A 16,199-nucleotide genomic window follows, 5' to 3' on the forward strand; every position below is an offset into this window, starting at 1 on the left:
TTGCCGACAGGTAGTAGTTGTAGCAGTCGGCCGTTCAACATTTTTGCAATGTTTTGAACGTCGATGCTAATCTAAAAGCCGCAGCAACCGGAACGATCAGAATGGGATTGCTTGCGTCCTATAAGGAAGCTCTCGTTAAAAATGCATAAGAAAAAAATCAAAAAGGCTTCTAACGCAAGTGTAACTATTTATCCGTTACTGTAAACACAACTTTACACAGGCGGTAACAGTCATATGAGATGTGCCAGTGCATTAAAGCAGGCAAATTATGAGTTGAGCGCTTGTCCCGAAACATGTGCTAACTACATTGAGTTGCTCAAAGAGCTGTTCCACTTCGTTTCAGTATTTAGTTCTCTTTTTTTTTCCCTGCTGTTGTTATATATAGCAACCAGGCATTTTAACGTTTGACCTTGTGCAGTCGGCTGACTCGTCACTAAAATAAAAATTAAAAAAAAAAAGAAGATGAGCAAAAAAATTAGGATCGCGCGTCAGACTCTGCGCCGTGTTCTGTTTCTTGTCTACTGATGGTTGCAGCTCAATTAGTTTATGCGGCCGAATTAGTGTCCCGTGTGTTCAAGCTGGCCCGTGTGATTGTTTAAATAATTAATTAATTAATTGAATTTCGGGTTTTACGTGACAAAACAACGACATGATTATGAGGCACGCCGTAGTGGGAGACTCCGAAATAATTTTGGCCACCTGGGGTTCTTTAACATGCGCCGATGCAAGGTACACGTGCGCTTTTTTTTTTTTTTTTTTTTTTTGCATTTCGCCCCCATCGAAATGCGGCCGCCGCTGCCGGGATTCGATCCCGCGACCTCGTGCTTGGCAACTCAGCACGAAATCCACCAAGCAGCCGCGGCGAGTGCATAATCCCTGGCGGTGCTCATTACTACAATAGAGTTTCTAACAACAATCACTAGAGGGAGTTCTGGCGTTAGGAGCAGCAAGTATATGGCGAGCGCAGTCTGCCCCGGAATGACGAGCTTGTGCGTCGAATCGCCTAAACTTACATACAAGATAGATCATTTTCAACGGCATGTCACATTATAAATGCAGAGATTATACGCATGCTCGCAGAGACTCGAATCGAGGTGCTTGTTAGAACTTTGAATGCCATAGGCATTTTCGAAAGATAACGAATAACGTCACAAGAACGTTTTAAGCCGGAAGCACGAAGATTAGCCAAATCCACGAACTAACCATTGCTCCCATGGTGTCATGAAGGATCGCAGCTTGTAGGAACTCCTATGTTCGTTACATCTCGAAGCGGCAGCATATATATATATATATATATATATATATATATATATATATATATACATATAAAGGAGCGTCTTTTCTATCGGCCACGGTCATCTGTGCCCCGTAGGTATTCGCGGGCGATGCCCCGAATTCAGAGCGCTCGTGCTCATTCTTTTCCGAGTATTTCGTGTTTCGCCGAGTTCTCGCCAGGCGGTCCACTGAACAGCGGGAGCCGTGTGCATGGCGCGCCACTACGGCGACGTTGTTCTTCGTGGACACGTGTATACCGCGTTTCCACTCGAACTTTCCACTCGTGGTCGTTCGATAAAGTATTGGGAGCGATACCAAACGTAAGACGTTTTGCCTTACACCGTATACCTGTATACGATGGTGGCTTTGGCGTTTATTAGCCTGACGACCGGCTGCGATGTCGGTAGTAAATTTGGTATTGGCCTATATACACTGCTGCTGATACATCACTCTAAAGCGTGTTCCCTTTCCTACTGCATCTGGAAACACCGTGTCAACAGCCACTTTTTTTTTTTTTTTTCACGTGGGTGTGTGTGTTTGCGTGCTAGACTTGAACAGGACTCTTGCACCAAAGGATGACGGGGCTACAAAGTGTTACAATCATTGGGTCGGCGGCGCGGAATGGCGTTAGCCGTCGGGTCAACTCGCTGTTGCAGCATTGCTATCTTCATTATAGGGGAGCACTTGCGACGCAATTATTAGTTGATGAGCTCTTCATTTATTTATTTGTTTGCGTAATTTATGTTTTCTTAATGATTAATATAATCAATGCGGAAATAGATGACTATAAAGAACCGGTCGGCACCAACTGCAGTCTTTATTCGGCAGTATAGCCAGCTAAGACGGGAAATGCCGTCGCAAAATGATAATTTTTTTTCCTGAATTTCAGCGCATTTCCCCTTTTCCCCAAACAACCGCAAGAAAATCTCTAGGCCTAGGGAAAGGTTTTGCTTTGAAGCAGCACTGGAAAGATTGTGCATCCATTAGCAACATTGGCCTCCTCAGACGCTGGGAATCCTTGCAGAGAACTCGCTTACCACATACAGGTTCATTTTTGTGTTCGTCTACAAAGCTATATATGATGTGCGAGCTGCCGCATCATTTGCAATACACGCAAGCACTCGTCGCAGCCTCATTACGGGCAGGATTTATGCGTCCCTACTGACAGCTAACAGGCGAAAGAGACGAAGCTCGACAAAAAAAAAAAAAAAAAGAACAAGACAAGACTTGCTGTTTTGCATGGCCCGTCGCGATCTCCATCTCGCCGGCGGTGGTTTGGGAAGAGAGTGACCGCGTCGTGCGCGGTGATAAAAAGCGGCCACAAATCGCGGCAGCGATCCCCGCGTGACCTTGGCGCGAGTTTCAAGGTCCGACGCTGTCGATGGGACATCTCGACGAGCCTTCCGCGATCGAACTCGCATCGCAAGCGCAGTTCTGTCTGTCTCTCTTATTGCTTTTCGATAGCGACCTTCCATGTGCGTCGGATTCCCGGCGGGGCTGGTGTGTGCGCGGGCAATAAAACGCACTGTGACGCTGCCGAACGCTATTACGGGTTTCCGCCGCTACGCGTAGGTAGTAATTCGAACGAGGCGAGCAAAAGAACGCAATCGCCGCACGGCTGCGACTGTAGGTCCTCCATTATAACGGCCGCGCTAAGGTTAAGCAGCGAGATCGTCATCCGCCGAGGGGAAGAGATGTCCTTCTTTCACTAGTTCGTTTTGTTTGTTTCTTTTTTTTTCTTTTTTTTTTAAGTTGTAGTTTAGCCTACGCAGAGCTTGTTAGAACCCAGAGCGCTATGCACTGTTCCATGTACATAGATCACTCGGGCAGAGCGCCTGACAGTGAAGCAGTGAGCTAGTTCCCGGAAGAAAGCGATATTACTTTCTTTTTACGTTTACAAAGTTTCGTTTTCGACATTCATGGAACTGCATTCTTTGTAGCGCTCTTCTACAGTCATGACCGGCATTGCTGCTTTTTTTTTCTGAACTTCTTCCACCTTACGCATCTCAGCAGGATTTAGCCAGAGTATACCACGTGTGATTGTGATCACGCGACTCTCAATACATCCTAGCTTTCTCTACATCCCAACAGTATTTTCGACGTTATCCGCCTCCACTCTTCTCCCGCGCCCTCACCTTCAGCATTTTCAATGTCAGACACATGTCGCTCAATACACGGCTGGGGAAAAAATGACCACGAGGTGGACGCGTTCCTCGTCACGTGCCGACTTGAACCTGCTCACCCTTTTTTTTTTTTTTTTTTTTTGGATGAGAGGAGTTCCCTATACGTATCCTCTGCGGCGTCCAGCAATCGTCGCGTAAACTGCGCGGAGCACGCTCTGTTGTTCGCAAGTGACGCTAACACGACTACAGCGCATGCGCGAAGTGGCGCTGTGTCCTCAAACACGGTATAGAAGCGGGGGAAGCTGCTCGCACTTGTATCCCGCGCGTAATCGCCTGATCCTCGTGTCAGTGCCAGAACGTACAGCGGGCATTAAAGCGCGCGCTCTTAAGGCCCCCCACTCTCTCCCTGATTGCGCCCTTCTCCTCGCTTCGCTGCCTCTTATTTTTTTTTCTCTCCTCCTCTCAACGTCTCTCTCTTCTTTCGTGCACATTCGGGGCTCATGAGAGAGAGAGCCTCTTAGTCGGTTTGTTCTCCTAATGACTGCGTACTGGGCGGAGCAGATCTGTGTCGTATATGCATATACGGCGAGAGAGAGAGAGAATTACCAATCTAGAAAAAAAGAACAGGCACACTTAGAAATGAGATTTACAGGAGTAAATCGCGACAAAAAACACGCGTGCCGCAAATGATGCTCGATGTTGCTTCTCCGCGCGGCGACCAAATGGTCGCCACGCGAACGCGCATTTATACACCCCGGTGGTTGGAAGCTCTGGGTTGTGTAGCGGTCTCAGTGCAGCGTTTGTATATATATATATATATATATATATATATATATATATATATATATATATATATATATATTATATATATATACAAACAGCCACCGTCACACTTGCCTGAAGCGCGCCGCGGCAAACGTTTTTGCGCGCCCCGTGGTGTATGGTGGGAAAAACTTCCTGTTGTCCTCCGGGCGCGCCCGAGGTCGCATCCACGGAACGCGACAAGAGGACTGGCCGCGTGGTGGCTCGCGGGATCTCTCGAATATATTCGTTTAGTAACTAGAACTTTGCCCTTATCTGACATAACAGACGAGACGTTCCTCGGTGGCTCAGATATGGCATTCGTTCGTCCGTATATGTATACGTATGTACTATACACTCGTGCTCCCTTTCTATGTCTATCCCTACTTTCCTGTCAATTTACCTCACGCTCCCCTCACTCCCCAGCGTAGGATAGCAAACCGAAGCTTCCCCTCTCTGGTTAACCTCCCTGCCTTTCCCCTTTCTTCCGTCTCTCTCCTCTCCCCCGTACGAAAAGATGGCGGCGTTCCCACTGTATTGCCACCCGGTGGAATCCGATGGAAAGCTGCTTCGGAGAAGTTATTCTTACGACAGGTCGTACGACGTCGAATCGCGCACGCCGAAATTCCACTCGCGTGCGCTGTTCGTATATACAACGCCGCGTTCACGTGCCTCGCAGACAACTGCGGGGTGCCGTAACCGCGCCGTACTTCGCTGCACATGTTATACGTTAAACACATCGTGAAAACCTCCGCATATGCGAGCAGCCTGCGAACGAACGTTGAGCGAAAGTGACACCAACAAAGCTGTCCTCTGCTGCAGGAACGGTACTCGTATACACAGCGCGCAGCCAGCTTTTGCTTTCGTTTTTGTTTCTTTCCTCGCTATCTCGGTTTACCTGTCAACTGCGTATATACGCTTTTTAGGGTTTTTCTTCATTGCCTTCACCTGTTTTTTTTTTTTCGCTTAATTTTTAGCTGCCTGCTCGCTAGTACGTTTCGCAATGCTGTAATATGCGAAGCGCTTTGCCGGTCACCAAATTCCAGCCCCAACGCCTCTATAGCGACGCCCTGGTCGCCCGAGCGTATGCCCGCATGTAGAACTCATATTCCGCTCGTCCATGCTGACTTACTTGCTTGCGCGCTGGAGATCTATACCTCAAGTAAGGTGCTATGTGGGTCGGCCCGACAGTGGTAACTACCGACTCTACACAGCCTGCCTTACATGGTTTACGCTATAATTCAGCACTTTTAGGCCATTACCGGGCGGTACGCTACAACTGTATTCGATGGGCGATTGGTCGGTCGTCCAGCTTTGCCGTTAAATGATTATTTCAACGACGATAATTTCTTCAGTCGATCTAGTCGGTTACGCACTTGGACCAACGAGGTCAAGTTTCTGCGGGAGAAATCCTGATCGCAGTGGGCTGTCTCAGTGCTGAGATTACACGCAGTGTAATATTACGAGCTATATAATTTAACGCGTGTCTCAATGGAAGGCTAGAGACTATGTCTTTCTCGGAATGCATCTATGTGCATAGGAAGTACTGTGCGGAATAGAACTATACCACGAGTGGATTACCTTCTGGTTTGCTGAAATTTGAGTGCCGACACTTCTATTCCCTCTACAACGTTTGCAGGGTTTCGAGTAACATTCACTATACGTCTCCATGCAGTTTTCACGCTTAGCCCCTCAGCAGAACTCGTGCGTTATCGCTGGTACGCGCAGTTCGCAACCTGACTAAGACGTTTCTCATGGCCGCTGGTCCAAAGGTCCCATACTTCGATATGCGCCTTGGTCGCGTACGTCCGAGGTTTTTTCTGCGTCAAGTGAAGTGGATAATGTATGCTACCCTGACCCCGACACGCAGTGGCGGTCATAAACAAGCCTCTCCCGTAGTCAGACGGAGCTTGGAACCCGAAGACACGCAAAAAACGATGGGAAGCTCGCAGCGGCAAAGAAAACAAAAGAAGTATGTACGCGCCGGCCAGCGGTACATAGGATCAGCACGGCGAACGTCAGCGGACGACGCGCTGTGGTCTGTTGGGTGCAAGCGGGCCCTGGAGGAGAGGTCATTTGCATGACCGCGCTTTTCTTTCCTCAAGATACCCAACGGTCCGAGACGGAACGAACGTTAGCTGAAACAAAAGAGAAAACACAAGAAATACGCGCTGGGCGATAGAATCTCGCGGGCCTAAATACGGGAGGGGAGGGTATTCGCGTGCGACGCGGCGTCCGCGTTGGTGGTGAGGCCCGGGAGAGCCTTGTTTGCGCCGCCGTTTTAGCATACATCGCGATGCTACGACGGCTGAGAGAAACAGGAGAACCAAAAATCCCCGCAGGGCGCCGCGTAGCGGGCTTCGCACGCCACGGTCCGCGCGAAATCCGTTGAGAAGCCCCGCAGCCCGTTGCGACACGTTTAGCCGCACGAGTGTAGAAGGATTAGCCTAGGCTGCTTTTGTTTTCTTTGCTAGCCGTCTCCCCCATCGCCTGCTAAGGCAGCAGACGGCTTGCCGTCTCCGAGCGTCGTCTGTTGAGGAAGGAAAGACGTGTCGTCTGCTACGGCTTGGAGGCGGTCGCTTGCGAGCCTGCGGTCTGCTGAGGCTCGCGGGGGCATCGGCACTTTCTCTCAGTTCCCGCGCCACCTCTCTTTCTATTTTTTTTATTTATTTATTTTTTTTTTTTGCCTTCTCGCGTGTTTCTTTTGCCCCGCGACGTTGTTGTAGAGCGCGTGTCTCGCGCCGCGTGCTTCGTTATTTTATTTATTTTTCTATTCCTCTAGCGTTCGGCGAGAGAGAGAGAGAGAGAGAGGAGCTTCGGTGACATCCTCCCTCCGGCTTTTGCGCGACCGTAGTTGTTTCGCGCCACCAAGGATGTCCTCGCTCGCGCGCGTGTGCAAGTTCGCCTCCGGTGCTGTTGTTGGGTTCGTCGGCGCCTTTTCTAACGGGTTCTCTTTCTCTTTCTTAATCCCCGCCTCTCGCACGCAGTTCTTAGGCACCGCCGCCACTCTCTCACCCCCTCTCTCCCTCTGCTGTATCGATTCGTTCCGTGTTTGTTTTTCTTTTCGTCCCTCGGCGTGTAGCTGCCCGTGCAGTTTCCTCTTGTCGGCGCGTTCCTTGCCCCCCGCCCGCCCCTCCCAGAAGAACTTGCCCGTTTCGTCCATCCTGTGGGTGAATCCGTCATTGCCACGCCTCGAGAACTTATCTCACAGTGACGCTACATTTGTTTACGGCTCGTTTGCTGTCCCGACGCTGTCAGTCTTAGCTCTGGAACGCGACATCGTGCTTGTATACTTCTTACGATGACTGCGTATGCAAAATCTACGAGGTTATCCTACGTGAGCGGCAACTATCGCTTAAAAGCTATGTTCTGCTGCTAAGCACGAGGTCAACCGTTGAATTCCCAGCCCTCCAGCTGTTCATAATGATACTGGAGCCGTTGCTTCCCCCCCCCCTCCTATTTTTTTTTCTTTCTGCAATGGCGTCCCGATAGCCCATGTGTGGCATCAGTAGGCCAAACCTCATAATTTGCATTTGGAAAGCCAACTCTGTTTTAGCGTTGCTTTATTCCTCAAACGAGTGTCGACATCGTCTATTGTAGAGATTGGTGTACATCTAAAGGAAACATAGCGCTCCGAGTGGACCTAGCGCCCTTTGTTGTTTAAAAATGTAATCTAGTCAGCGCTGACGAGCAGTCAGGTAACCTCTCCTCACTCGTTACATTTGTCAGATACTGCCGCGACCACTCTGCGAATATTATCTGAATGGAGCGTGCTGCGGAAGATAAGACATACCGAGAACAACTCTTAGCGACAAAATTAACTGGTGATCTCGAGTTGAGGTCGTTGGCGCTTTTGCCGATAAGCCACAAACGCAGCCGCTAGAATATTGACACTTGTTGTACACCACAATATGCACTACATATATGTCGAAGCCACGGAATGTGTCCTTTCGGTTTTTACTTTACCCACGAAGACGTTATTGTGCATGTAAACGAGGGCCCACCTCACTCTCTCTCTCTCTCTTTCAGTTATGGTGAGCTACACTTAGCAAAAAGGTGAAACAACGCGGCGACTATATATGCCATTCGTTCCACTGCCAAGCCGTATAGTCATAGAGGTGATGTTTGAACGGGTATTCTGAACTGATCACTTTCGTGGATAGTGTTTGACTTTTTGGGTGACGTGACTTCTAGCGCGACGCCTCACGCATGAACCGACAGAAATCCCGCCCTCTAGCTCGGTCACTCAACGACCACTGCAAGTGACATTGCCGAAACTGATGATCACCCCGGGACACCGCGTCGTGATGGCAGAAAGCGTCCAAACCTACGAGGCGAACCTCCTTTAGATCAAGTTCGGAGAATGCCCTTGAAGTCAGCGCTAAGTTTACCGTCTCTATATGTCACGCATGCCACGCTAAGCCCGTGTGTTGCAACGTCGTCACATCTCTGGCTTTTATTTTGGCGCCAGTGCTTCGTCAGACGCTGTCGCTGACACCCGTAGTTCCCTATACGTCAACGCAAAATCCTCAGAGGATTGAGCCTTCTTTCTGCTGCCGATTGAGGCCAGATCTTTTCGTGTCCACGGACCTGCATGCGGCGTGTGTGTGCATATACTCGAAGCTCTCTCCGGGCCACCATTGACCCTGACCCTATTGATTCAGTCGTTAGGCCGGCCGGCCTGTTGAGCGCGAGCCGCGGTTCCTGGCGCACGCGACCGCATCGAAGCTCCTGCACGAGTGCCTGCGACCACCGACCTTGATGCCACGTGGTTCACGCAACAGTCAACGACGTGTGCTCCAGCGCTCCACAGCTCGTCGTGTACGTCAGTCAGTTGGCGCGGATCGGGCCGGCCGTTGGTGTTGTCCGTAAATTAAATCATCCTGTGAGCCCTCGCGCCTGAGACGAGGGGAAATAAAGTTTACTAAATCTCTCATTAATCCGCCTACTGCCTACATGCATGCTTGAGTCCCTGTACAACTGTATAGGAGCAATGCGATTTATTGCATTCGTGAGCGTTCTCTGTTTTCGGTTTTCGCATCAGTAGAATTACATTACCGAGACTGCCGTTCTTTTATCGTGTATTATGCTTAGAATGCTTCGTGAGTGCAGCGATACATCGATATTTTCATGTTTATCGACTCGTTGTTGGCTCTTCGTATTTGACGGTCCTGGGACTTGGCCGGACATATCGTCGGGTTCACGACGTGCCTCTCTCTACGAAAATTGCTTTACTGTGAATCGACGGACGCGAGTGGTGACGCAGCACTGTATCCCAGGGGGAAGTGTAACCATTGTCAGCAAAGTACCTACTGCAAAGCTGGATTTCAACTCGAATCTTTGCAGCAGCGGTCGTACAGAAGTGCCAACAGCTGTTGGTGCGCTGGCCATAGAATTGGACTAGACACAGAGATGACGATTTTTGCATTGCATCAGCGCGATTTGCAATTCTTTATTGATATTGAATGTGTCCTAAAGAGTAAACGTTGTCGTCGGCTGCTGGTTACCACTTAACCATGCACGTCACCGAAGTCAAGCACACTCATAATCCTCTATACAGGGCGTACTGGCTGCCGCTTAACGCGCCGGGGTGGCTCAGTCAGCTAAGGCGTTGCGCTGCTGTGCACGATCGAGATCGCGGGATCGAATCCCGGCCGCGGCGGCCGCATTTCGATGGAGGCGAAATGCGAAAAACGCCCGTCTGCTTGCGTTGTAGTGCACGTTAAAGAACCCCAGGTGGTCAAAATTAATCCGGATCCCTCTGCTACGGCGTGTCTCATAATCAAGACTGGTTTTGGCACGTAAAACTCCAGAAAGAAGAAGAAGAAGGCTGCCGCTTAGGTGTGAGTAGAGTTGCGGCTATAGTTCCCGCACGTAAAACGCGAGGCGCTGGACGTCACGAACGTGTCTTTCACACCTTTCTCAACATTGTCAAGCACAGTGTCGATAAATCAGCTGAAATGTAGGCGACAATAACCTCTTTTCTGCGGTACTATGGCGCCTTTTACACCGTAGAACAGTCATAGCGCACACGTGTCTTCAAAAAGAAAAAAAAAGAGAAAAACTCAAGTTCCCTGTCAAACACTGAATCTTAATGAAACATGCATGACCGACATGTAGACTGGAGCGTTCGAACGTAGCGACAGAGCAGCGTTCTTGGTCCATATCATTCCTCCATCCATGTCTTATATGTATACCTTTAAAAATGGGCGTCCTATATAATCTACGCAACCAAACGGCCACGCCTTTCAGAGCTTGCCCAGGAGGCGCATTTGTCAGTTTTTTTTTTTTTTTTTTTTATTCTTCCTTTACTTTCATCTGTAACAGCCAACTGCCGGGATCTGTAAACTTTCGCTGCTGCCGGAGGGTGCGTCGCACCAACTGTGCCAGCCTCGATCGCTTCCACGGATCGCAGTAACGGGGCCCAGCCCGTGCGACCGACCGTGTGTGTACACAGCCTCGCAGATGCGAGCTTATCGCGACAGTCGATCGATGGCGCGCGCACATGCCTCCCTCGCGTCAACCAGCTCGGCGTGTGTGTCAAATAGTGTGTGCCGGCTTCGATATTCGCGAGGGGTGCACGCAGCGCATCGTGGCTTATGTCAGCCTGCACTGCTCGTTTTTTTTTTTTCAAAAAAAAAATCCATTATAACAACAACATACAAATAGGAAAGGCACGTCCTTCCCCACCGCTGCTGCAGTGGCTGTGCCTGTCTGCTTGCGTCACTGCGACAAGAGGGATCCTCGCGATGAGCTATATACGACGATAATGCAGAGAGAGGAATGGGAAGCGAGCAAGATTAAAACAAAAAGAAACGATCAAGTTGCGCGCAGCTGCGCGAGTTCGCGCCTGTTATGTGCGTTACGTGCCCGCCTGTATATCGCTGTGTACGGGCGGCAGGACGAGGCAGCAAAGCAGGGAGTTAAAGAGCGTGCGGAACGGCAGATCCCGTTTGGCGTTGTTATTACGAACTGCATCGATTGTGTGGCAGCCAGCGATTGTAGAGGACCAGCGAACTGCCTCTTCCTCGCTTGAGGTCGCTCGCTTTAAAAGCGGTCTATGCGTGGTTGATTGATTGATTGACTGATTGTATCATTTGAAATGTTGCCAACAAACGCATCGCCGGCTTCTCCAGAGCGCCAAATTGTTGTGCGAATGAAAAAATGACGTGAGGTTGCGTGCGTCGTTAGTTGTAAAACAATTCGCCACTATAGACGTAATCTATGATTTCGCATGGACTGTGTTTTCGGTTACTTTCCGGCGCCTCTTTAGGCTATTTCGAGCTTATATATCCGCAACATGCATTTCGTGGCCTTCGCTGTTTCTTGCTAAGGATAAGTGTTTAACTGTAGTGCTGTCGGTTTTAGTCTAAGTCCGGTCAGCGTTCGTGGCTGTGCACGGTATAGATCGACCGTCGCGGCGCAGACGGAGCAAGTAGGAAGCACACCTTTACGTGAAAGACCGGCCAAAGAGCATGCACTTCCTATCCTGGGCCCTGCAGTCAAGCCGTTCTCGTGGCTTTTAGCCCAGCGGACCTTCCAGCTTATTTTCTGGTAAATAAATTGGAATTTGAATATCTCAAGAGCAGTTTTTGCTGCTATGAAGGCAAACTTTGCAACCTCCTACGTACGGTCCTTTCTATATCTGATGCCTTTGTTTTTTATTGTTGGTCTTTCACATCGGTCGACAACGGTCCGAGACATCTAATAATATACTGCCGTGTTATTGTCGAGGGGGTATAATCAGACATTTCCCCCGTGCGTGATTCGTCATCGAACGTGTCCGCTTATCGCACATTGCCCCAGTGAGTGTATAGGCGCGCGTGTATCGTTTTATCACCTCATCGTATCACCTCACCTAGACCTCATCACCTCAACTAGACCTCATCGTACCAACTCTGAAGTTCATGGTTCAGTACCAGGCTGAACGTGCCTCCGTATATGGGCCTTCGTAACGTGCAGTGAGGGTTTTTTGCGTACTTTCCGATCCGATTGGCGTTGTTACGTGTCGTTCCTAACTGCCTCGAGTGTTGCCACAGGCGCAATCTGACATCGCGCATTCGTACAACAAACTCTATATATGACCGTATACCTCTCTCCACGAGAAACGTTTTCGCACTGCGAAAACGTTTCTGTGACCGGATGCGCATTCCCAAAAGCAACCTCGGTCGCGTTTCCCGTCACGTGGTCCCCTTCCTACATGGGCCTCGCAGCTCCTGTGCATGTGGCCCTCCTGTACACCCGCGTACACATAGCTGCCGCCAATTCCGCCTGCAACACCTGCCGCTGACGCCGGTGTGTCAGTCGTCGCCATGCACTGCAGTTCGCGGTGGTGCCGAATCGTTGGCGTTTGCAGGGGCACAACTGCGGACTCGGTGCGGCGCCATGTGTTGTTGGCTCGGGCCACCGCCAGCAGCCCACGCGCACGTAGTTACACGCCACGGCGGCTGCGTCCCTGCGTGCTCGTTCGTGTGCGTGCGTCGCTCGGGGCACGTGTGCCTGGCGACGGCGACGTCAGTGGGCTGCACATGCGAGTGTCGATGGAGGGGGGGGGGGGGGGGGGGGATGTATCGCGCTGACACAGGCGGCTCGACGACGCAGTTTTATTAGAGTGCGCGATCGTCGAAGCGGGGTTCCTCGTATAAACCTCCTTTGTGTGTGGCGTGTCGGGCCAACGGTTCTCGTCGCCGCGGGTGCGTACATGACGACGCTCATGATGGCAGCGGGCACCGGCGAGACGCTGCGTGGCGCCGAGCCACCTTGGTGGCACCTCGGCGCGCTCCACCACCCGGCCCTGGAGCTGCACCAGTACGAGCTGGAGCGGTGGCACCACCCGTCGCACCGGCGTTCGGTGCCGCTCAACCTGTCCAGGATGGCCGCCCAGTGAGAGATGCTCCTTGTTTCCGCTATGCTATATGGCTGCGATGTTTCGGCACCGCGGCGACGTTTGCTCACCCTCTGTGGGTGGGATTTGCGTCGAGTCCGCGTGTGTCTTTCATGTCTTCCGAAATGGTCTTCGCGCTAGAAGACGTGTACACAGAAAGGGGGAGTACAGGGGAGGTATTCTGTAGGAGTCCACCTATATAGTGAACTGTCCATTGTTGGCCGCCGCTGATTAGCTGCAGCTGCAGAAGTGAGGTGCGCCCCCATCCAGTCTCCTTCTCGCTCGTGCAGCTGCAGCCAATCATCGACAGCCGCAATGGACAGTCCACTAGGTGGACTCTTACACAATACCCCCTCTGGGCACACGAAGCGCTTTGTGTGTTCTGCACTCCCCTTTCTTTGTCCACGTCTTCTAGCGCAAGCATCATTTCGCGATGCATTACCAACTCGCCCAAATCATATCACTTAGACCTCTCATGTCACCGAGTGCGTTCGCTGTGTACGCGTATCTCGCATCATCGCGGCTTTCCCCTCCCGTAATGCACCGTGGCATTTTCACTTCCCTGTCTTTCTTTCTTTTCGTCAATGGTGCTCTGTAGTTTCGTGTAGTATATATGAACGGCATCCGCGCATACGGGGGAACGCGACATGACCAGCTGCCGCGCCGGCATTATTCACGATTCCACAGCCATATCTGAAGCGCAGTAAAGAAAAATCGAAACATGGCACGTTGCAAGTGCTCGATTAGAACTCTGTCGGTTCCACGTGCACTGTTCTTTGTAAAGCGGTAACGGCACGTGACAAATTTCCGGCGTATTTTTGGGTACCGCGTCGCGTGACGCCAGCTGTTCAGTTGAACGCAATACTGAGTAACCTCCCAAATCCGAAATTCGCTTTTCGTTTTTCAGTCGGTATATTACAGCGCGACTCGCAGTTCTGCCGTAACGCGGAAGAGGCGCCGGGAACGCGTCGTACACGTAAATGCGGCCATGTGGTCATGCGGTGTGATTATTTTTAAGCTTTGCGCAATTTTTAAGAATCGCGTGTTGCAGATAACGTGGTTCTATAGTCGTTGAGCTGGATTATTCGGAGAGGCGGACATTATACTTGCGCGAGAAACCGAAACACGTGTTCGGTCAACTAAAATATTCAGTAATTAACATCTTAACTGATTACTTTACGTCACATAATGCAATTTACGAATTGCAGCCGTTGAGTTTGCAAGCCTATCCACTTGGAATGAATTTCCAGAATGACACCAGTTTGGAGATATGCGCCAACAAACCCGCCGTAAAAATACACTGTTGCTCCTCTTACTTTTGTAACAAAACATTGTTTTAAACATTGAAGCGAAAAAGTAGCTGGAACACCCATGCATTTCGTCCCACATTTTAGAAAATCATATCGCGAAAGCGGTGCCCTCCTGGAAATTCATTTCATTGTGGATGCGTTTGCAAACTCACCGGCTACAATTTGTAAATTGCAGTATGTGCCGTAAAGTAATTAATTAGGAAGTTAATTAGCGCATGTCCCTTAATTAGTTGAATCTGTGCTTATATTTCTCGTACAGTGACGCTGTGCATGGTGCGTCCATCTCTTAGGCGCAGAAGCCGAAAACTGGTTTGTACAAACACGTATAATACCGGTGTCACACGTACACTTCTGATCGCGATCAGGGCCGATCCGGATCGCATTTCTTGATCGCGATCAACAATTCGTCGCTGCTACACGGTCAAACGATCCGGATCGAGTTACTATCGTCTGCTGATCGTCTGCAACTCTCAGAATTGCATAATGCCTTGGCTACAAATTTATATTTGTAAAATATGGTTAAATTTGGGCGATATTTCAATTTTACAGTTTAGTATTGCTGATAAAAAGGTGTTTAAACGTGTTTTACGGAGCTGTCTTCACTTTTTGTCTTTAGCGTTTTCAGAATACTGCGCTAGAGGGCGCAGATGGCAGCCTGCGATCGCGATCAAGAGGCCTGAACCGATCAAGAGGCCTGATCCGATCAAGAGGCCTGATCCGATCAAGAGGCCTGATCGCGATTCACGGATCGCGATTGTCCGGATCCGGATCCCACCAGATCGCGATCCCGAGTGACCGTGTAGCAACACTCGATCCGGATCAAGCTCGATGCGGATCGGCCCCGATCGCGGTCAGACGTGTACGCGTGGCACCGGTATAATATATGAAATTTGTTGGCCCACTGTCGACTTTTTGCCGGTATTTTTACCAGTGTTTAGAGGACTCACGCATTCATTTAAAGCAAGGAAAATGACTGGTTTGAAATGTCGTGTCACTATACACCTTCAAGCGTAAGCCGAAACGCGAACCGTGCGCCCTTGGCTCTTTGTTCATCCATGATTGCATCAGCGAGCGGTGGCTGCAGCTGGTCGCGCAGGCGCGGTTTTCTCTGCACGCCAACATTGAGACGCGGATGAGGAACGAAGCTGTTTGGCGAAGGGAACATGGCAACCCCTCGCTAAACAGTCTCGCTGCGCGCGACGAGAACTGTCAGTCGGTTAGCCGGCTCGGATCGAAAACGGCACTCGAGGGGCCCCCTGCTGTGTAGGTATGACGGTGACCATGTGGACTCGGTAAATTTGGCACCCTCTACCCATCTCCGAGGAATCTTCTCCTGCGTAGTATGTTCCGCGTTGTCGAATGCGCGATGGGTGAGGTCGCTCGGGCGATAGCTAGCAGCCAGCCCAGCGGCTAAAGTTTGGAGACCAGGGCGGCTGCAGCGCGGTGCCGCTGCGCAAACAGCACCCTCCTCTCCACTCTAACCCCCTCCCTCCTCTCATCCTCCCTCGTCGCTAAACTCGTGCGCTTTCGAGTACAGGTTGCGGTACCACGCGTGGCGCCCACGGCTGCAGCTGCGGTTGCCACCCGCGTGGCGCGCTGCAGTCGAACTGCGTGTGGCACTGTGTATATACGGTGCGCAGCCTCGTCACGCGGATCGCAAACTATACAGCTGTTATGCTGCGCGAAAAAAAAAAAAAAAACGTCGCTGCTCTGGTGAAGCTCGAACGACCATCGTGAGGCAGGCTTCGTAGAACACAAACACGCACGCACGCATACGCACGCACGTGTATACGCACAGCACACTTT

The 16,199-nt window shown here is 50.6% G+C and overlaps 1 protein-coding gene across 5 annotated transcripts in view; it reads left to right on the forward strand.

Moving 5' to 3' along the window:
* LOC119450610 (ETS homologous factor) overlaps positions 1–16,199 on the forward strand; it is a 450,939-nt gene that overhangs the window by 311,346 nt on the left and 123,394 nt on the right. Inside the window, exon 1 of one of the 5 annotated variants that reach the window (XM_049666022.1) lies at positions 12,803–13,082. The exons of 2 other annotated variants lie outside the window; for them this stretch is intronic. In XM_049666022.1, coding sequence (XP_049521979.1) covers positions 12,901–13,082 — 182 coding nt within the window. In that variant the 5' untranslated portion in view covers positions 12,803–12,900. Of the gene's footprint in view, positions 1–12,802; positions 13,083–16,199 lie in introns of those variants that run through there. 2 more of the 5 variants (XM_049666020.1, XM_049666021.1) reach the window with 2 other exon arrangements.

This window comes from Dermacentor silvarum, chromosome 4 (genome assembly GCF_013339745.2).
Source record: "Dermacentor silvarum isolate Dsil-2018 chromosome 4, BIME_Dsil_1.4, whole genome shotgun sequence".
In the NCBI taxonomy this organism is placed as follows: Eukaryota; Metazoa; Arthropoda; class Arachnida; order Ixodida; family Ixodidae; genus Dermacentor; species Dermacentor silvarum.